The sequence below is a fragment of the Ranitomeya imitator genome, chromosome 5, assembly GCF_032444005.1.
Source record: "Ranitomeya imitator isolate aRanImi1 chromosome 5, aRanImi1.pri, whole genome shotgun sequence".
Taxonomy (NCBI): domain Eukaryota; kingdom Metazoa; phylum Chordata; class Amphibia; order Anura; family Dendrobatidae; genus Ranitomeya; species Ranitomeya imitator.
Genome location: NC_091286.1, coordinates 46135086 through 46157848, shown reverse-complemented (window position 1 = coordinate 46157848; position 22763 = coordinate 46135086). Strand labels below are relative to the sequence as shown.

General features: G+C 41.6%; 1 protein-coding gene across 1 annotated transcript in view; it reads left to right on the top strand.

The window, feature by feature from the left end:
* Positions 1 to 22488, top strand: part of PRKCE (protein kinase C epsilon) — a 468593-nt gene extending 446105 nt beyond the window's left edge. The window contains exons 14-15 of the mRNA XM_069768630.1: positions 3211 to 3357; positions 21888 to 22488. Of these exons, the coding sequence (XP_069624731.1) occupies positions 3211 to 3357; positions 21888 to 22034 (294 nt within the window). The 3' untranslated portion in view covers positions 22035 to 22488. The remainder of the gene's footprint in view (positions 1 to 3210; positions 3358 to 21887) is intronic.
* The last annotated feature ends 275 nt before the right edge of the window (positions 22489 to 22763 follow it).

Below are 22763 nucleotides of genomic sequence, written 5' to 3'. Positions count from 1 at the left end.
CAGAAATGACTTATTTAGTAAAAACTATTCTGTTCCTGGAAATATTTGTTTCCCGGCCATAAATCAGAACCCTCACTGGAGCAATTTCCAGCTAATGGAAGGATATTATGCCTGTTCCTTGTTATCTTATGAGTCTTTAAGAGCTATCTCTCCCGGAGTCCCCCTACTCAGGAATGCTCAGCTAGGCGCTCCTGTGTTCGCTATGAGAAAGCTGCTGCCAGAACAATGTGGCAGCTGCCCTTGTCCGGGAGATGAATCTGCCAAAGCATAGGTACAAACCAGCCAATCAGTAGTGGGGGTGTGGTTGGACTCCCTGGTAGCAGGTTACTAGTCCTCTAGTGATAATCTCCTGCTGATAAACTAGTGATTTTATAAAAAAAATACTGCAAGCAGCTCAGTAAGTGACACATTGCTGGAATCGGGGTCTCTTTTCTTACATTATTGTGCTCTCAGATTAGGCAGCAAAAACCTAAGGACAACTTTAAGGAAAATGAAAGATTTTCCATACAAGTAAATATGACCTCTGACGAAAGTAGGGTGTGGACAGAATAACACAGCAATGATGCACAGAGCATGTAAACAGGAGGATTATTTCTGGATTTAAAGTCATTGAATATTTAGGACTCCTGGGGTTTGGATATTCGCCAAGATACAATGTAATCGTCAGTTTTGTAGCTTGTGAAATTTCTGGTCTCCGGTAAATATAAAGTCATTTTTATCCAGACAGCTTCATTCTCTTTAATTAAGATTGGAAAGCTCTCGTTATATCGGAGCATCGGAACATATTGTATAATAGTTGTATAATCGTGTTACTGTGTCAGTAGGGGTATACCTAGTCTTAAAAGAGGCGCAATTGAAAATGTCGGAAAAGTCTTAAAGAGGTTGTCCACTACTTTATCACTGCTGACCTATTCTTAGGATGTCTGATCGGTTGGGGTCCGACGCCAACCACCCCGCCGGTCAGCTGTTATTGGGTTGGCGGCTGCCGCCTGGAGCGGCCATCTTCTGATCCAATTGATTTGAATAGAAGGAGGATATCAGAAGTCTGCCAGCTCGGCAAGGGAGCATTTCTGACTGCCGGCCACCGGCAACGATAACGTCTGATCCTAAGGATAGGTCACCAATGCTAAAGTAGAGGACAACCTCTTTAAGTACTAATCAGATAGAGGCATTTGGTCAAATTATCTCCGACATAAATAAAAGAAAAAATAATTCAGTTCATACAATTAAACGTCCGCGAAGCCCAGAAATTCATTGTCTCCCTATTATTAATAGCCGTGGAGCTGGTCACTCTGTGATCCAAGTCACATAGGCCAGTTATGTTGTTGTGCAGCACAGGAAAGGCAGCGGAAGCTCGAAGGCGTCTGTGCAGTTTACTGGAGAATGCTAACAAGGGATTAGACTTGGAACACTTGATTTCCTTACATTGTGCGAGCAGACACTGGTCGGATTGACTTTAGCCAGAAACAAGTCATTTAAGGTGGATTTTTTTTTTTTTTTTTTGCAATGCAAAATTGCATTTGTCGCAAATAATTTTCTTACTCTTTTGCGATGGTCCTATCATGACGTAGATAAATAGGAGGCAAAAGACTTCCAGGGTCTATTGATAAATTGTCGTTTGATAAGAAACTTCATGCCTGGTCATCATTTTAGCCTAAAGGGCTTTTGATGTCCATGGAGAAATGAAAAAGGGTGAAATAAAAGCCATTATTTATTATTCTGCATGAAACAGTTATCAATACGCTCATTCATCTGATTAGCAGCCCGTGCATAAGGGCCTTAAGAACTATATTCACATCTCCGTCCATCCCCTGCTGGATCAGTTCTTCTGATTTGCTTTCTCGGAGGTCTTAGCTATACTAGGCTACAGGCTAGTATGACGGCAAGAAATGGTAGCCCTGCTTTACTGGAAGTGTCATCGCCTTTTGGGATGTGGACATTTCCTGCCAAGCAATGCTCAGGTGAAGGAAGTGGTGCTCAGCAGAATCTCGGCGTGACCTTAGCACAGTGCCACTGCCAAATTGAATGTTGTACAGTGCAGGTTTCAATTATTATTATTATTTTGTTTTTTATTTATTTTGGGGGAATCCGTCAGCAGGGTTTTACTATGTAATCTGAGAGCATTATAATGTAGGGACAGAGATCCTTATTGCATAGCATGAGACAGCTAGTCCTCTACTGATAATCTTCCATTGAAACTACAACAATCAGCTCAGTAAGTGACACATCGCTGGAATTAGAGTATTTGCCCCTACATCATGCTGCTTTCAGATTACATAGCAAAAAGCTGCAGATTTGCTTTAAAAACAGTGTTTGACATGTTGCATGTTTGTGTCCCATGGAAACTTATACCAGAGAGCGAGCATTGTATGTGCAAGTGAGCCTATAGAAAAATTACAACACTATGGAAAAGTGCATATTTCTTATATACAGTGCATATATAATACCACAGTACCATGCCTACATAATACGGTCATTGAGTCCATCTGCAGCACCTACGGAGAGAAGCAAAGGACATTTTCTTGTAGCCAGAATCTCAATTTGCCGACACGGTGTTTCAGGGTGTTGCTTCTCATCAGTGCTAAGTATGAGATCTGATTTGTCTGGGTGAGAGGCTTAAGACTGGAGTCTAAAGGGTAGGGTTTCTCCTTGTGGAGAGTGACAAGCCATTTCTGGCATGACAGAGTTAGAATATTAAGCCTCTCACCCAGCCAAATCAGATCTCATACTTTGCACTGATGAGTAGCAGCACTCCGAAACACAGTGTCTGCAAATTGGGATTCTGGTATGGCTTTTATTCTAAGTCATGTGTCAAGGCTCGTTAAAGGGTCGATATTGCCTTTTAGGATCTCTGCTTCCAGTAGGTGGTGGTACAGTTCAAGTCCTCTTCCTCTGTGGAGAGGTAATTTACATATTTGATTTCCCAGAAGAGCAGGCATGGCTTTTAAGTCTCCTCACTCTGACACAAGGAGAAACCTTACCCCTTTAGACCCCTGTAACTTTACAGACCTGTTTAGTGTGTCATTTTGTGAACTTCCTACTGAAAGTACATCACAAGTGTAATGGAGACGTAGCCTAATATTACCAAACAAGGCATAAAAAACACCGCAATAGAATTTCTATATCTATTTCCGAGTTGTGCACTGATACTCCAGAGTTTATGAAAACCAGTATACGGCAACTAACAATTGAGATGTTTTCTTTCCATAGTTTATGACAAAGAATCCCAACAAGAGGCTCGGATGTGTGCCGTCCCAGGGGCTAGAAGAAGCCATTAAACAGCATCCGTTTTTCAAAGAAATTGACTGGGTACTTCTAGAGCAGAGGAAAATCAAACCGCCATTTAAACCACGAATTGTGAGTAGACGCAAAACAGTCTGTAATAGACACTATGGACCGTGGGTGGAAGGAAATATGTTATTACTGGATCGTATGGAGATGTGTCGGCATATTGTATATGTAACAGGTTTACATCCTGGGCCGCCATGTGGATATGTTTTCTTCCATGCCAGAAATTTTCGACTGTGGTTCCATTTCCACATTTCTCCTCACTATTGGCCAGCGCCATGTAAAAATAATAAAATCAAATACTTCTCCTCCTCCCCGGGTCCAACACCAACTCTGTGCTGCTGCTCCAGTGTCTGTGTTTTTGCTGCAGCGATGACATTATGACTATGCTGCACAACACCGCTGCGGCCAGTCCCTGAGGTCAACGGACCGAAAAACGGCGGTTCTGTCATTTCGATTTTTTTTTATAATTTGTGGGTAAAATCATTTTATATATTAACACACTGGACTTTTACAGACATGTTGCTAACAAATGTGCTTATTTTTTTTAATTTCTTCATTTTTGAATGAGGAAAAGGGAGAATTCAAACTTTCATGTATTTTTAGTTTTTATATATATATACCGTATATATTTTTAAAACTTTTTTTGTTACTTTTCACTTTTTTTTAGTCCTCCTTGCTGACTTGAAGCTGCGATGGCTTGAACAATACACTGCAATACCAAAGTAATGCAGTATGTAGTACAATATATAGTACAAATCAGAATCTCATTTTAGCTGGGCTTCACAGGAGCACCAGGATGGCAACGACAGAGGCCTTTCGGCAGCCCGTGAGGGTTGGTAGTCTGAATGCATACGCCACCACGAATGTGGCCGTTAAATACCTGCATTTAATTGGTTAAACAGAGCCAGCTCTGGTCACTTCTCTTACAAGCAGGTGTTGGCTGTATAACACAGTCGGCACCTGCTCTGTGAGGAGCGGCCTCAGCTCCTGAGCCTGCAACATCCAACCGCACCCTCCCCGTATCGTATATTTTTATTTCCTGGAGAGGGAAGATGTTAAGATATTTTTAGATGGACATAAAGGTTGTCCACGGCTTTTGTACTACCATAGACCAACATGTCAAAATATCAAAAAACACAAGAAAAATGTTAGCGGTGTCCTCCTTTGACTTGCTCATGATCGGGGAGCTTCTCCATGGCAATGTCTTGTTTTGTTTCTGCAAGTAACAAGTTTCAACTGTGCAAATGGCCGTTGATTTGCTATTATTCCTGTTATGATGATATAGTCAGAAGTGCTCCGCAGATGATGAAATATTCCCATTATTGTACCCTTAATCCTCTTGATATTCTACACTCTTCTCCACTGTTGTTCATAAATGAGAACAGCCCAGAGCATGCCAGTTTCGGCTAGGCACTGCCAGGGATTGTTCTGGCATAATGCCTTGGATATGATTAATGTTGCTTTTAATTGCGTTTTGCATTTGACAGGTTGAAAAATCATTGGACTCGGTCATAAAGTGAGATGTAAACTCTTCTTTGAATATTTACTCTAAAATCTGTAGGTAGACTCTTTATAAGTCAACTTCAATGAGAGTTCTTAAGTTTAGACCTACCGTCTTTTTCCCTAAATTCTACTATATCAATAGTAAATGGAATATGAATATTCCAGAAAGATGGATCACTGGAAGAGGTAATCCCACCAACAATTATTGCTGCGATCCCAAAATTATGTGAATAAAGCAGTGATGCCCCCCCGGAGAATGCAGCTCTCGGTTGTCTCCAGCCATCGCATAGAGAATGAATGGAGTTGAAGTGAGCATACCCGACCTATGCTCCCTTCAGAAAGGGCTTTTCAGAGCTCCATTCTCGGGATCGGTGGGGATTTTACAGGTCGTAACTACGGCAGTCAAAAAATTATCCTCTGCACCATGAATAGGGGATAATTTTTCTATGTTGATAAAGTAGGTTTTTTTGCCATCACTTCGGACTACAATCTATGGACTGGCCGGCGCGTCTCCGCCAACCCAAATGTGACAGCTGCATAGAAATACATGAAGCAGTCACTCTCGGGTCAGGAGAGCCACCGGCCAGTCCGAGCATTACGATCCCATCTCAGTCCTATTTGTACAGCCACCTGACTGCGCCCTTATAGTGATAATAATATCTCACGTGTCGGAAAATAAGTAATTCAGATGCAACATTTTTACGAGGGCCTTATGCACATGGCAAGCCTGTTTACACATGTTTGCATTGCTGGAATTTTACACCTGCATTATCTGTTGTCTTTTTCTGTGCCGTGCCCATTTGGCCCGGTTTTGAATGCTTGGCACAAACAGTTTAATTTTTGCAAACATCTATTTAAAGTTTTGACTGTACACAATCCTCCATTTGCATTTTACATTATATAGCTATCCATGAATTACACATCGTGAAGGCACGCATTGTGTGAGTTATAAGGAACCAGAAACCTCCACCAAGGTCCAAGCTTTCTGGTATCATCTATGGTGTTGGTGAAGATGTAGATGGAGCTCATGAAAGAGATTGTCTACAAATCTATAAAAAAAGGGAAAGGATGTAATATTTTTCTATTTTTTTATTTCCGACAACCTTTTTGGAACCAAATAAGGTGTTTTTTTTGGGGGGGATAGAAAAGCAATACCCCTTTCTTAAAAATTAAGTGCCACATCTGGATTTCGTGGAATATTAAAATTCTGCGCCATTAAAGTGATTGATGCTAGGTAGTAATTCCATACAACCTCTGCTGCTGTTTTGTCTTTTTTTTCTATCCCTGAACAACGATTTTAAATGGTGACTGTACTTTCAGTCAACTTTATTTCACTATTTACGGTAAATGTTATGCTTTCTTTCCTCTCAAACATCCCTCCATAGTGCCGGCCACTAAGTAGCTTTCATCTGTCTAACTTTCTATCCACTGCCTATTGTCAAGTGTAATCCGTCTCTAGCAGGAGAAGCGCCGAGAAGGATTGTAGGGAGGGAGAGCTCGGCTTTACCTCTGCTCCTCCTTTCCTCTAGCTTTTAGTTTGGCCCATGGGTGGAGCAATACAATGAGAAGTGAGATAAAGGAACTCCCAGCATCTAAAAAGCTGATTAGGAAAAAAAAACATTCAATGGCTGAGGTCACAGGAGAGAATCTGGCAGATTATTGTAATGTCACTTTGCCCAGACTCTGATCAGAGTTTGAGCTGAGCGTCATTTTACTGTGATCCTATCCTCTCGCATGAGAGAATTGTATCACAGGTGAAGAGAAGATGGAGAACTTAATTTCTCCATCTTCTCCATTGTCCGTGTCCGCTTAAATCGGATTGCTCTCATATGACATCCGAGTCCAATGTTTTACACGCACCCATAGACTTGAATGGGTTTGTAAAATCCAATTTCCGAAGCCAATCGCAGCATGCCGAATTAGCATGGGAAAAAGAAACTGCTGCATTGCCCCATAGTATAATATTGTGCCAAGTGCTATCCCATAAAACTCGGCCGTGTTATATGCTTATGTGAGCGAGCCCAAAATGAGTGGGTGACACGTTATAGAGCGTGTTTATGTAACGTAGCAATTCCTGACTTAATATACTGTAAAATTTACTTTCAAGCTGTCCTCGTGCTATGCAAATTAATGGTTGACTAGTCTTGGGGGAGGGTTGTTGATTTCCCCGGACTAATGCTCGTTTGAATAATGTAAATACACCCCTTTGGGTGTGAGCAACTTGGTTTTGCGGAAGCGACATCACCACCTGGTCTTTGCAAATATTGTGCACATGTGCAATGTTTTCTCCCCTTGAGAATGAGTAATGGAGCTGGTGTATTGTCCCCGGCGTCATCAGTGCACTACGCCTGCCCAGTGACAGCAGACTAGGACAGCCGGAGAGGAGCTACACCAGAGGCGTAATGATCGCAGTCACAAAGTGTGCAAATGCCATTTTCAGCTGAATGTGCATCCTCAGACGCACATTCAGCAGAAATGTATTGCAGCACAGAAAACCACCTGCTACCTGCACCACAATAGCTATATCAGTTGCCAGCCAATCAGAGGTCAACAGCTGATGCCAGCATGTCTGTTGTGGGTGGCGCATGCGCAGCCCCACCTCACTGTGCTCGCTATGAACTAGGAAGAGGAGGCTGCACGTGGCAAGAGCAGGGAACGGAAAGATGTTGGTTTTTTGCTTTTTTTTTAATGTGGTGGAGAAACGTGCTAGGATGGGGATGCTATTAAGCAAAGGGGCCAGGATGTGTGACAGTAAACAAAGGGGCCAGGATGTGTGACAGTAAACAAAGGGGCCAGGATGTGTGACAGTAAACAAAGGGGCCAGGATGTGTGACAGTAAACAAAGGGGCCAGGATGTGTGACAGTAAACAAAGGGGCCAGGATGTGTGACAGTAAGCAAAGGGGCCAGGATGTGTGACAGTAAACAAAGGGGCCAGGATGTGTGACAGTAAGCAAAGGGGCCAGGATGTGTGACAGTAAACAAAGGGGCCAGGATGTGTGACAGTAAGCAAAGGGGCCAGGATGTGTGACAGTAAACAAAGGGGCCAGGATGTGTGACAGTAAACAAAGGGGCCAGGATGTGTGACAGTAAACAAAGGGGCCAGGATGTGTGACAGTAAACAAAGGGGCCAGGATGTGTGACAGTAAACAAAGGGGCCAGGATGTGTGACAGTAAACAAAGGGGCCAGGATGTGTGACAGTAAGCAAAGGGGCCAGGATGTTGGACATTATTACAGGATGAGGATCAGGACAGGGGATATTATTACAGGATGGGGGACATTATTTCAGGAATGGTCCAGGATGGGGGATATTATTACAAAATAGGGTTTAGGACAAGGTATATTATTACAGGATGGAGGTCAGAACCAAGGATATTATTACAGGATAGGGGCCAGGATGGAGGACATCACTACAGGAAGGGGACCAGGACAGCGGACATTATCACTGGATGGGTGATATTATTACAGAATGGGGGACATCATTGCACATTGGGAGGCCAGGTTGAGGGACATTATTACAGTCTGTCAGTTAGGAAAGGGGAAATTATTACAGGATGTTGGCCAAAATATAATAAAGATATTATTTTAGGACTGGGCCTGGATGGAGGAAATGAACACAGAATAACAGGATAGGGGGCATTATTAAATAATGGGGGCCAGGATGGGGACAACATTAGAGGATGTGGTTCGGTAAAGAGGACATTATTACAGGGGTCCATCCATCTGATCAAAATGCTGGTAGGGGTCCTGTTCCAAATTTTCCCCAGGGCCAATATTTACCAGCCAAAAATGTGAGGACAGTCCTACACCCCCTATATGCCACTAATGAAAGATGCAAACCATGAATTATAACTACGGTATATTTACATACTGTATATTAATGTTTTCGGACGGTAAATAAGCTCCCTTTAAAAGAAAACAACTCCGGTGTTTTCCGATCCCCTGTGATTAATGGGTTAGCTAAGCTCTGTAGACATTTATTTGTGGTCAGGGTTTCACTGACCAGATCTGAGCCAAAGATCCGCGGTGATGTCACTATTTACTGAAATATCAAATTCCAAATTCTTGCAAAGTTTATTCAAACCAGTTAATGGCTGCAGCTTCCGCTGACCATAGTGAACAATCATAAACAAACTAGAAGTTAAAAAGTTGTTATGTGATGTGAAGAATTAATCTAGAGATTAACCCTTTCACTTCTATATCTAAGGAGAGGTATTTGAATTAACACTGCGAGGCAGGGAATGTCCATCACATTTCAGCTACGTCTAGAACCTACAGTACATGCGACCTGCAAGCAATGTGATCACAAACCTAAGAAATCTGGGTCAGCGTCAATGTTTGTGCCAATTAAAGTGCATTGTGTTGCAACAGCCTCCACACCTCTGTATATTGGCACTCGGTCTGCTTACCCACATACAAAACATGATTCTTCATGTATCCTCAGAGGGTAAATGCTGAGAATTATTATAAACATCCGTCCATGACATGTGAGGAAAGTACATACACTTTTTTATGTAGGTATTAGATGTGATTCCACTTTTCTGCACCATTTGGTTGAATGTAAAGGTCAGGTCACTGTCTTCTACAAGATCAACACATTCTTCACCCCTTGCTATCACCATTCTGATGATTTGATTGGCTATTAAGTTTATTTAACACTCGAATTACTGACCTTTTCAGGCGCAACCGTATGTCATCTGATATAGTAACATGATCAAACAGGTACCAGCTCTTGGGTCCTCTGCTGCTACTATTATTCCCATGAAAAAACACACGGAGTATACGTCCAGCTTGAAAAAGTATAAATACAAGTTTTTATTCATTGAAAAATCAAATACATAATATTAAAACAGTCGAACATTCCATAAAGAGTAGACACAGCAAGGAAAACTAAGGAAAACACTGAAAATAAACGGTGACAATCCCTATAGATAGCTGCATGTCTTAAATCATAAATTGCCAATTGTACATGTCACGGCAAGGAAATTATGGACCGGGTATTCTATTATATCACATCAGTCCCACAGTGGGGTTAGAATCAAAGTATAGGACCCTAAAAGCCCTTCCCTTCTCCATAACTCTTACCCATTTTGCAGATTACCAGGGGTCGTCACCGAAGCCCCGACGCGCGTTTCGCGCCGGCTTCGTCAGGGTGTAGTGCAGGTGTTGGCTTCTTTATACTGACAAGTCACTGTCGTCTACAAAATCTATAAGTTCCTCTTCTGCTGTAGTTATTACCAAATCAGGAGATGATCCAGATTTTCACCAGATGTCCATAAAAAGGCATGCAAGGAGCTGGAAATCTTAGTCCTCCCGGTTCTCCTAAAAATTCTTTATTTGGTACCAGAATTCACAAGACATGATAGTGTATGATTCCTGGTACTCAGTAACTAATAATAATCTGTGTTATTATCTGTAATACGGTCAAACATGAGCACTGACACTTTATGTAAAATTTACGGGACTGACCTAAGAACTATCTTTTGTTAGGAGAAACCATCAATGTTTAATTGTCAAGGTCCAACTCTTAGAAACTAACTAGAAAACTTACAAAGATAGTATGGGCTACATGTGTCCAAAAACCTCTATCCTTTGCTTTGGCAATCTATGCCTCGTTACTGAATGTTCTTCTGGACTTTGGGTCTTGATGTCACGCCAGTGAAAAGATTTGGGGGAGCACTGCTTTTTTCAGAGTTTTTTTTCCCATTTCTGGGTGATTTACCAAATGACTCGGCTGTCTCCTCTTCTTCGGGAAAGTCACCTTCGAATCTCCACAAAGTTAGCAGGTAGGCTTTAAAAATATCAGTGCCTACAATTGTGGAGAATCTCTGTTTGCTCTAAATATATTTGTCAACTTTTCAAAATTTGGCACCAGAAATATCAAAATTTTGTCACACATGACCTCGTTTCAGCAGGCCAACTATGCCTCGTTCTTGAATGTGCTTCTGGACTTTAGGTCTTGATGTCACCCCCAGTGAAAAAGTTTGCGGTTTGGTTTTGTTTTTTTTAGTTTTTGCCATTCCTGGGTGATTTACTAAATGACCTGGATGTCTCTTCTTCTGGAAAGCCACCTTCAAATATCCACAAAATTTAGGTAGGCTTTGAAGGCTTTCAACAAAGCAATAAAGAAAGAGTCTACATGTTAACCCAATTTGGGTCTATACGAAAAGCTATTGTTGTATGTGCCCCCCACCCAAAAAATAAATTGCCATTCCACATATTCGTATTGTCACGATACATAAAGCGACCCCATGGGAGGAGGGGTCGGTCGGCGGATGGCACGACACACAACGGGATGGTAAAGGGGTAAGGAAGGCCCTACCAATATGGAAATGAGGGATGGTCACCTCCTGCTCAAACCTGAGCCTGTCCCTGCACTCCCCTAAGGTCCTAAGTGGGTCCTTCCCCCCACCGCCGTCAGGAACCTCGTCCCTCGCTGTCACCTCACACTGCCCTGGCTAGTTCACAGGCCAGTAAGGGGCGCTAGCCTCACCTCTGCAGATAGTATAACACAGGGGACCGTGACACACACGAGACAGACAGGGTAATAACACAACTTAGCTTTACAACTTCCTCTGCTGGAAAGCACCGCACAACAGAATAAAGGCACCATGATCATGAACTTATAAAACCAGCTGATAAACCACAGCAGCCAGCAAGCTCCTTACTCCAGGCTTGGTCACTGTAGATTGCTCTATCATCGACAGTCAGCTGATGCATCAGGTGACCATTTAAAGGATGGTGGGAGTGGTCACCACCCACATCAGCTGACCTAACAACTCTACAGTTACAACAGATTGCCAGCGAGGGAAAATAATATTAACCCCCGCTGGTCCAGAAAGGAAAAAAGCTTCATTTAAATCATAGTGGAACCAGAGCTGCCACGAATCCAAAAATGGATTGTGAGTGTGACACGTATGACACAACTGTGCATATTTTTTAAAAACTGTCCCATGAGTGTGAAGGCAGATGCATTCCCACATAACAATGCTCTTTCTCCCAAAAAGACAGAAATAAGTCTTTAATATCTCTTGTGGCATATTACGCAACTCTGGATTTCTGGTGTTTAATACGAATATAAAGGACCGTCAAGCTTCAGATTCCTCTCCCAATTAAGAAAAATTCTGCACTTTGATGTGGTTTTTCTAATTTAAACCAACTTTGGGCTTGTATGCCTATATTATTTCTCCAAAAATTTATGGAAATCTTAATCTTCTGATTACAGAATAAAATTAAAATAGGCTGTTGTCTGATCACATATCCAACATGCTAGTTCTCAAAAATAAGTTATGAGCCAAAACATGCCGGCTTTCAATCAACCAATTAGGGTCCATTTTTATTTTCATTCCAGTGAACTTTAGAATATAAAGATCAACTCTGATTGGCTACCAAAGGCAGTTTTGGTATGTCTGATTCTCTGTGACGAAGAGGTTAAAAAGGTTTTCCACTACCTGAACAACCCCTTTTTTTATTAAATAAAATAGTGCCCCTTATTGAATAAAAACACCCTATACTCACCTCCGGTGATCGGTTCAGTGATGTTGGCGCTGGGTCTCCCGGGGCTCGCGCAAGGTTTCTATGCCATGTGAGCCCTGCCGCCAGTCAACAGCTATTATTAGGCTGCTGCGCTCTCACTTCTTCAATTTGTCCACGGTTCGCCCAAACTGAGTGCAAAGATGGCAGCAACAGAAGCCTTTAGAAGGCCCCTGACTGCATGATAGCTCATCCGTATCCTGCATCAGAACATTGATGTCAAGTGATCGCGTCACTTAAATTCCCCTAAGAGAGCTGTATAATGACATTTTAAGTGGTTAAACAGTAGCGAACTGAGCTAGCTCCAATCACTTGTGTTAGAGGCAGATGTCAGCTGTGTAACACAGCCGAGGAAGTTCAGGCCAGGCTTTGGTAGGACGTCAGGCCCTTTCCGGAGGCGTTAGTGGCACTTATGAGCACTTTTGATACTAACTCATAATTACTAAAATCACCAATCTGGGACTGCCCATTCATTTATTAAATAAAATAGACAGTCAAAGATTGGTGATATGTACCTCTTTAAATCCTATCTGTCTTTTTGCACAAAACCTTTAAATTGTATGGTCTTGATGACCACAACAGATGTAAATTGCACATGGCAGTCTAGCACATCCAGAAACAGTCCTGATTCCTTTGTTCTATAACTTGCAGTCTGCTCTTTATCAGTGGTTTTACTTCATCAAGATTTGTCTAGCACTTGGGATGCAGGAAGTTCTTTCCTCAGAACGCATTGTTCCCGCTATTGCTCAGTGATCTCCTCGTCCATAAATAAAAATCCCACCATATAGGAAATTTGACAGACAGGAGAGCAGGAGCATAGAGACAAATGCACAACCTCACTTCCTGTACGGAAAAAGACCTGCCCTCACTTCCTGTAAATATATATTATATGTCAGTTTCTCTGCTGATTAGGTGGTTGACACTTGACAACAGGCAGTGGGAATGAAGTTTACACCTGGGCTTCCATAACCCCTCAGCAGTGCCACAGGCTAATCGCCTCCATGCCAGTATTGAGTGCATTTACTGAACATACATTTCAGTAGGCCAACATTTCGGATGTTAAAATCATTTTTCAGGCTGGTGTTATAAAGTATTCTAAATTACTAAGATAATGACTTTTGGGTTTTCATTGGCTGTAAGCCATAATCATCAACATTAACAGAAATAAACACATGAAATAGATCACTCTGTAATGACTCTATAATATGAGTTTCACTTTTTATATTGAAGAACTGAAATAAATTAACTTTTTGATGATATTCTAATTTTGTGAGAAGCACCTGTAGGTTGTGCTCAATTCATGCTTTTCTCGGTGTCATGCATACTGCTGATTACAGTGCTGTTTTGTACCGATCCGTATCAAGGTTGCAATAAAAGTACACTAACGCCTCCTTGTACTTTTGCATGCCTCCGATTTTACACAGCGGCCTAAAGAAAGTTTTTCCGTATGAAAGCAGAAAAAATAAATTGTAACGCGCTCTGCTGAAATTCCACAGCCTCTATGTAACATTGTACATAGCACACTGCAGGATCCGTTGAAGGGTTGTTCTCATGTTCATTCTTCAGAAATGCAACGCTCCCTTGCCTCCCGGCCTCCTGACCTGCCTGCTTAGGGCGGTGCACTCCTAATGTTTGGTTTCGTGACGAGCCAGCAGCATAATTGCATTGCTGGCCCAAATTGTGCACCCTCTTATGCTGCAGCAGAAGCAGCTTTGCCTTTGCAGCATCAGAGGAGCACAGACACACTGAAATTGGCCCAAACCAGCAATCTAGCAAGCTTCAGATCAGCGCTTACAAGCGCTATAGCAAACCGCTTGTAAGTGCTGCACTTCTTACATAGGAGAGCGGCCATCACTGATAAACTGCAGAAGTGGCTGGTCATTTAGGCAATGAACAGTAAACAATTAAAATTAAAAAAAAAACAACCTTTTTTTAAAAAAGGGGGAGGATATTTAGTAAGAGGTAAATTGCATAGGTTCTTCCATTTCAATTTTTCTTTAAACCAAAATCAGGGACTGCTCCCAATATATGAAAATTAAAGAGGTTTTCAATTTTCAGTAAACTTATTATCAGGTACAGTTCAGCATAAAAAAAATAAATAAATTAAAAAATGTTGCTTTACCTCCTCTTTCCTGGCTCGGCATTGCCCGATCTGTGCTGTCTGGCTGCAGAGCTGACGTCACAGCACAGCACTGCAGCCAATCACTGAGCTCAGCATCTCCACTACAGTTCAGTGATTAGCTGCAGCGCTGGTGACATGACGTCATCTCTGCAGACAAACAGAGACCAAAGCACAGTCAATGACTTAGTGCCAGACCCTGGGAAGGTGGTACAGCACAGGTTGATTTTTTTCTACCCTGAACTTTCTTGGGGATAATACTATAACTTAATGAAACCAGAAAACCCCTTTAAGCTTTTGCTTATAGGAAAGGTTTTCTATGATTAAAAAAATCCTAAAGACCAGGAATCTACCGTTAATAAATGAACGCTTTCACCAGGTGACGACATTCCTGCTAGATACACATAGATTGTGTTGAGATGTGAATGTGTTTGTCTGCAGTTCCGCATCATCTGTCGGTGATTAATATTGCGTTGGTGAATGCAGCGTCTTTACAGCTGGTCCTATATTAAATCCAGTTGTCACTAACATGAAATTTTCAGTGTCCAATTTCCATGATTAATTATTCCTCATCAGCAGCCTGACATTGTTCTGTGTGCTGTATGTGTTTAGCCACATAGGGGTTGTCCGGGACTTTAACATTGATGGCCTATCCTTAGGATAGGTGGGTAATGTCTGATCGGTGGGGTGCGACACTCGGCTCCTCCACCAATCAGCTGTGCCCTGTGTTGGTGGCAGCTGGGACTGCTCAGATACAGCGCTTCTCAGCACAGCGCTGTCGACTGTTTAGTGGCCGCTGCCGGTACTGCACATCCGCCCCCTATTTAAACCAATATGTGGCCGATGTGCAGAGCCTGGTCGCAGTCACTATTCTGTGCTGTGGGTTTGGGTATGAAAGGCAAATGGTGCAACAATTTTAATGAAACCCAATTCCAAAAATTATTTTCAGCAAAAAAAACCCCATGCATTTAAATAAGAGATTTACGATATTTAATTCTTTGTTGTATTTTTTTTTTTTTAATCTCTTATGAATTTATTTCTGTTCAATCGCTTTAAGGTAATGTTACCAGAACAATCTAATAGGTGCACTTCCTACAAACAAAGGGCTCGTACATAATGACTATTGGTGACAGTGTGCTGAATATCCGCAGCGTCAAAAATGCTCCGTTATATAAGTCAAAGAGAGTGTAATAAAACTTCCTGGATGGATTATTGTAAAATTCTAGAATAAAGACACCAAACCATTTCAAAGTGTTGTATACTAGTCTGGCCACAAGGGGCACTGTGAAGCTTCTCGCTGACTATTGTGGCGCTTCTGGGGTCACACCCATTACTGGATACATCCCATAGGCGCCATACAAAAGTCTGACCACCTGCAAAAAAGTAGACTCAAGATCTCGTACATTGGTCACAGTGATCCTCCTGGACATAGTGTTGTTACAAATCCCAGCGTCACCATTTTGGTGGAAGCACCCGGCTCGGTGTTGCCTATCCCTGATGTAAAGTAAATGAGGAGAAACTATTTATTTCTTGTAGCTCCATTGTGGAAGCTAGTGCGAGTTATTTTCCATAAACATGTTGTTTTTGTGTCTTCATAAATGGACTGTGGAAGGGAAAGATACCCGAGGGAAAAATGCGGAAGTATAGCATCTGTAGATGAAAATGCCGGAACATATTCAAGGCCGATATGCTGTAACATTCTAGAACATTCTGCACACTCGCTGCTAACAGAGCTAGATGAACGATTCACATTGTGTCATCTTATATAAGTGTACAATTTGGCATCTTGTGTTATGATTTTCCTTTTGTAATCATGTGAAACATTATATTTGCCCATTCTCTTTTAATTCAAGCACTGAGTATATTCATTATTTTGTCTAAATGTCTCCACTCAGTCAATTAAAGTGAACCTGTCAGCAGGATTTTGCTCAGTAAACTACAGGCTTTGTCATGTTGCCATTGTTATACTGATTAAAATGATACCTGGGGTGGAGAAATCCGTCTTGTGGTTCTTGTATAATCATGGTTAGAAGTTTTCAGTTAATGAGACTGAAGAGAGTGTCTTATCTTCCTGCTCTAAGCCAGAGAAACCAAGGAAATACCAAGGAAAGATGTGCCCACGGGCCTCCCGAGGCACAAACGGTCTGTCTCTATGATGAGGAACATGTTAGTGCTTCAGGGCGGTCTGTGGTCAGGTCTATCCTTGGTCTCTCTGGCCTACAGCAGGAAGATGAGACCGGAGCACGGGCATCTCATTAACGGAAAACTTACACAAGAACCACAAGACAGATTGATTCACTTCAGGTATCATTTTAATCAGTATAACAGCAGCAACCTGACACTGTCTGTAGTTTACTTAGCACAATCCTGCTGACAGGTTCACTTTAAACACCAGGCAATTTTTCCCTCTTAATGACCAGGCATAGTTTTGTTTATTAACCTCATATGGGTTTGAAAGTTAAATTTTCTCTTGTTCATAAAAAAGTTTGCCTTTTCTTATTTTACGCAGTGTACATTATATTAATTCCTTATTTTAATTTGTTTCTTGTTCATTCGTTTTGTTTGTTTTTTTCCTTTTTCTTCTATATTTTTTCCTTCCTTCCTTTCCTTTAATCCTTCATCACTTATTATTCTTTCCTTCCTTTTCTTCCATCCTCTTCTTCCTTCTTCTTTCCTCTCTTTTCATCCTTTGCTTGCTTCTTTCTGTTTTCCTTCCCTTTTTCCATATTTTCCTTCATTTATTTTGTTTCATTCCTTTCCTTTTTTTTCTCTCTTTCCTTACACCTCATATTCCTTTCTTCCTTTCTTAACATCCTTTATTTTCTTTCTACCTTTACTTTCCTTTGTTTATCTTTTCCTTCCTTTTCATCCTTCCCATCCTTCTGGTCCCTTCCTTCCTTTCTTCTGTTCCCTAACTTGCCTTCCTTCTTTCTCTCTCTATACTTCCTTTCCATCTTTCTTCCCTTCATCCTTCCTTTCTTGTTTTTCCCTCCATAATATCTTGGAGGATTTTTTTTTACTTTGCAGTAAATTTACCCTCTGATATATTGACCCCAGTTACATCCAGTTATCGAGCACCTGGTAATCACGTAATTCATGGGACTGGAACTGTCCATTTTGCTTACTAAAATGTGTACACAGCACTCATTGATTGGGAGGCAGAAATGATGATAAACCATCTCTGCCTTCTCTGTGGGAGTTTGACTGTCTGTTACCTTTCCATGTAGATTTCCTTGCGGCTTAAGACTCTGCAAAGACATTCAGAATCTTTAGAGGTTAATTTCATAGCATGTCATGATAGGTTTGGATCTCCAAAACCCCAAGCTCATTTATAAGACAACCTGTCATGTTGTCTGAAAAAAAAAGAGTTTATTAAATTGACAAAATCCCAGTGTTCCCATGGATTCCCAATACATGAAGAAATGAATGAAAGCAGCACTCACCCGTTATCTTCAATGATAATATAGTCCTTTATTGACCGTGGCTCAACATTCCCAGTTAGGGACAAGGCAGGCTACGACATGAGGAGGGAGCGGTGAGGGAGGGTGCAGAGATGAGACAGACGACGGCCGTTTCGCGAACAATCGCTTCAACGGGTCCAGTGAGTTGTGTTAGTAACGTCATATCCTCTTATAGGAGTCGACGTACTGCTTACCACATATGTGTGCAATTAACAATTAGTAAAAACAACTTAACTCATTCTACAATCTCAGTTTACTAACGGATCTAGAGAAAAACCGCCATGTCTAATTTATCATTAAGACCCCAAGCTCCTTGTGCATCAGTTTTTAAAATCCAATGAGCTTCGCGCTGTAATAATAATTTATTATGATTGCCTCCTTGCTGAGGGAATTTAACTACCTCTAAGCCGGCAAAACAAAGGGAACTAGGGTCGCCACCATGCTCGTCATGTATGTGTTTTACTAGGCGCACACGCCCCTTCCCTGTAAGCACAGAATTATAGTGTTCGCGAAACCTAACAAATAGGGGTCTTATGGTTTTACCGATATAAAATCGGTGACAAGGGCAGTAGATAACGTATACCACAAATTTACATTTACATGTTATGAAGTATTTTACGAAATGAAAGAAAGTGCCTATTTTGAGGGGGTTAGTAATATTATGGAGGTGACACATACTGCAACCACCGCACCTGAAATTACCTTGCGGGAGCGATTTTTTCATCCAGCTGCTGGTATCAGCAGACAGCCGGTGTTTTACTACCAAGTCGCCTAAATTTACTGTTCGTTTATAGGCAAAACGAGGGATACAAGTGGTTAAATCGCGAAAATCGGTATCATTTTTAATCACGTGCCAATTTTTTCGGATGGCTGCATGGATGTTATCATCAAGTGGGCTATGTTTAAATAAAAAAGTAAAAGTCCCGTTTTCTTTACGATTATTCAGCGTGCTATTATACCCTCTACTCTTATTTCTCCCTTTTTTTAAAAGATCAATTTGGGTTAAATTGGCAGCCCTTTGTTCTGCCTTTTGCAGTATGTGATTAGGATAACCTCTATTTCTAAAGCGCAATTTGAGATCGTGCAGCTGCTTTTTATAGCTATCCTCACAGTTATTTATTTTTCTTAGTCTTACCATCTGGCTATATGGGATGCCACACTTAGTGTGAACTGGATGAGCGCTCTGAAAATGCAACACATTATTCGTCGCCGTTGTTTTTCTGTGGACACTAGTTTTGATCCTGCCTTCCACTATCTCTATTTTTACGTCCAAAAATTCTAGTTGTTTATCTCCAAATACAGACGTAAATTTCATATTTTGATCGTTATTATTATTTAAGAAGCTGACAAAATCGTTAAACGTGCGTTCTCCTCCGTCCCACACAATGAAAACATCATCCGCAAAACGCAGGTAAAGGCGTATATGCTTTAAGTATGGATTAAGGGTTCCGGTGACGTGCTTCTCCTCAAACGCTGCAAGAAACAGGTTCGCGAAAACGCACGCCACCGGGGTACCCATCGCGGTACCAACCCTTTGACTGTACCTTTTATCCAAAAACTTAAAAGTGTTATTGCACAGCACGAACTCAAGTCCTTCCAGCACAAACGAAACAAAGTCATGATCTTTATCTGTATTAAGAAGAATACGTTGGATAGCATCCAAGCCTTTTTGGTGTGGTATTCTCGTATACAGATTAACAATGTCAATCGAAGTTAGGGCGAAGGTGGGTTGCCAAACAAAGTCCTTAAGCGCCAGCAGGAAGTCACCTGAATCTTTAACGAACGAAGGTATTTTCATCAACAGGGGTTTCAACATGCAGCCATCTGAAAAAATTGGCACGTGATTAAAAATGATACCGATTTTCGCAATTTAACCACTTGTATCCCTCGTTTTGCCTATAAACGAACAGTAAATTTAGGCGACTTGGTAGTAAAACACCGGCTGTCTGCTGATACCAGCAGCTGGATGAAAAAATCGCTCCCGCAAGGTAATTTCAGGTGCGGTGGTTGCAGTATGTGTCACCTCCATAATATTACTAACCCCCTCAAAATAGGCACTTTCTTTCATTTCGTAAAAGACTTCATAACATGTAAATGTAAATTTGTGGTATACGTTATCTACTGCCCTTGTCACCGATTTTATATCGGTAAAACCATAAGACCCCTATTTGTTAGGTTTCGTGAACACTATAATTCTGTGCTCACAGGGAAGGGGCGTGTGCGCCTAGTAAAACACATACATGACGCGCATGGTGGCGACCCTAGTTCCCTTTGTTTTGCCGGCTTAGAGGTAGTTAAATTCCCTCAGCAAGGAGGCAATCATAATAAATTATTATTACAGCGCGAAGCTCATTGGATTTTAAAAACTGATGCACAAGGAGCTTGGGGTCTTAATGATAAATTAGACATGGCGGTTTTTCTCTAGATCCGTTAGTAAACTGAGATTGTAGAATGAGTTAAGTTGTTTTTACTAATTGTTAATTGCACACATATGTGGTAAGCAGTACGTCGACTCCTATAAGAGGATATGACGTTACTAACACAACTCACTGGACCCGTTGAAGCGATTGTTCGCGAAACGGCCGTCGTCTGTCTCGTCTCTGCACCCTCCCTCACCGCTCCCTCCTCATGTCGTAGCCTGCCTTGTCCCTAGCTGGGAATGTTGAGCCACGGTCAATAAAGGACTATATTATCATTGAAGATAACGGGTGAGTGCTGCTTTCATTCATTTCTTCATGTATTGGTGATTCAGCTGCTCCTAGTGCATACACCTCCCCGTCTTCAGAAGAAGCTTACTTCGTCTGGTCTCCAAGGAGAAATTATTATGGTCTAAGTGAAGGAGAGCTCTTTCAGTGCCGGTCGACTGACCTCTTGTGACTGTGTATGTTCCCATGGATTCCATTTGTCATCTTGTCACTCCCTTTTTTTTCTTTTTTTTTGGTACCAGGTATGCTTGTGGGGAGTGTAGTCCTTTCCCTCTATGACGCTGCCCAATCATCGCTCAGCAGTGATCATACTGGTCAACCAGATTCCAGATGCTGCCGAGCAGTGATTGGGCAGCATCATAGAGGAGAAGGACTACACGCCCCCAGCAGAGATAACTCTTGGAAAACCCTGTTGGACCAAAACCTTGTTGGACCACATGTATAGTTGGCGCCAAAAAAGAAGAAAAGGCATGGGAGTGACAACATGACAAATGGAAAACTGCGGCAGACTCAGGGGAATTTTGCCAAGTTAACAATCTATTTTTTTTAGACATGGGACAGATCGTCTTTAACCAACCATAGGGTTACATGATAAAAACATTGTCCAACCTGCAGTCACCACTAGCCGTTGCTTATAAGCTTACCACATATTGATTTATTAAAGAGGTTGTTCACTACTAGGACAACTCCTTCTTAAACTAAATATTCGGCCCCGTTAAAATTATAAAGCCTATACTCACTTCCTGTGCCGCCACCATTCTCTCGGCTTCGGCACTTGCTCTCCCTGAGGCTGTGATGCAGTGTTGTGATGCTGGCGCCCAATCACTGTCACCGACTTTGGACAAACTGAAAATGAAGAGGAAGTCAGAGATCAGCTGCAGCCCAGACTTCCACTTCATGTTCAGTTTGTCCGAAGGCGGAGACAGTGACGCCACCGCTGATTAGGCCCCGGGAATCACGAGTCATTCCACTACCCCGGGACCGCGAGTGCCGACACTGTGGGAATGGAGCCGGCACGGGAGGTGAGTATAGGCTTTACTATTTTATCGTGGCCGAACATTTAGTTTGAGAAGGGGTTGTCCTAGTAGTGGACAACCCCTTTAATGAGTGTAAGGGAAACTGTATAAATCCTTCTCCAGTGTGGCTCCCCCTAGCGGTGGATAAAATATTAGCAAATGAATTAGCGCCGAATTTTGGACCTCGCTTTAGAGACGCTTTCATTTTTCTATTGCTACGTTTAACACCAACCGATTTTTCTGCTTTTTTTTTTTCCCAGAAAACCAAACGTGATGTTAACAACTTTGACCAGGATTTTACACGAGAAGAACCTGTTCTGACACTGGTGGATGAAGCCATAGTGAAACAAATCAATCAGGGCGAATTTGAAGGATTCTCCTATTTCGGAGAGGAACCTTTGGCCTGAAGTGGAATTACGCCCTGATGCAGTAGTCCTATGGAGACGTAACACGTGACTGAGATTCAGTGGATCCTTACAAACTTGTTTTATTATGAGCCTGCTACTTGTGGAAAGATTCTATTTATTGTTGCTATTGATTTATTGTTGTTTTTTAAAAGGCACTCCTATGTTCTGTTATCTGGAGCGATGCAACATTGCAGTTTGTATCCTTAGCCGTAACATTCTGCCAGATGGCGACCACAAATTACTAGACAATCTTAGGAAAAAAAACTTTTTTTTTAATTTATTTTTTATTTTTTTATTATCATTATTATTATTTTTATTTTTTTATTAATTTACAAGTGTATATTGGGAAAGCAATGCAGGGTGAGTTGTAAGTATTTTAAGTTATTTTAACCCTTTCCTGCTTAAACACTGTTCCCTTCAACCACTGAGACAGATGGACATAACTTGTCATGTGAAAAAAAAACAAAAACTATTTTGGAATGAGGTCTGCAAAACTTGTAAATATATCGTAGAGCACCATAATGCACCACAATAGTCTCGTTTATACAGCCCCCCATTTTCCATTTCATGCAAACACTTAAAGGGGTTGTATGAAATTTAAAACAAACAAAAAAACTTTTTCTAAAAACAAATAGCGCCACCTTCGTCCATAGGCTGCTTGTGGTATTGCAGTTTAGAACCATGATAAATAAACGGGTCTCGGTTGTAATACCACACATAGCCTGCAGG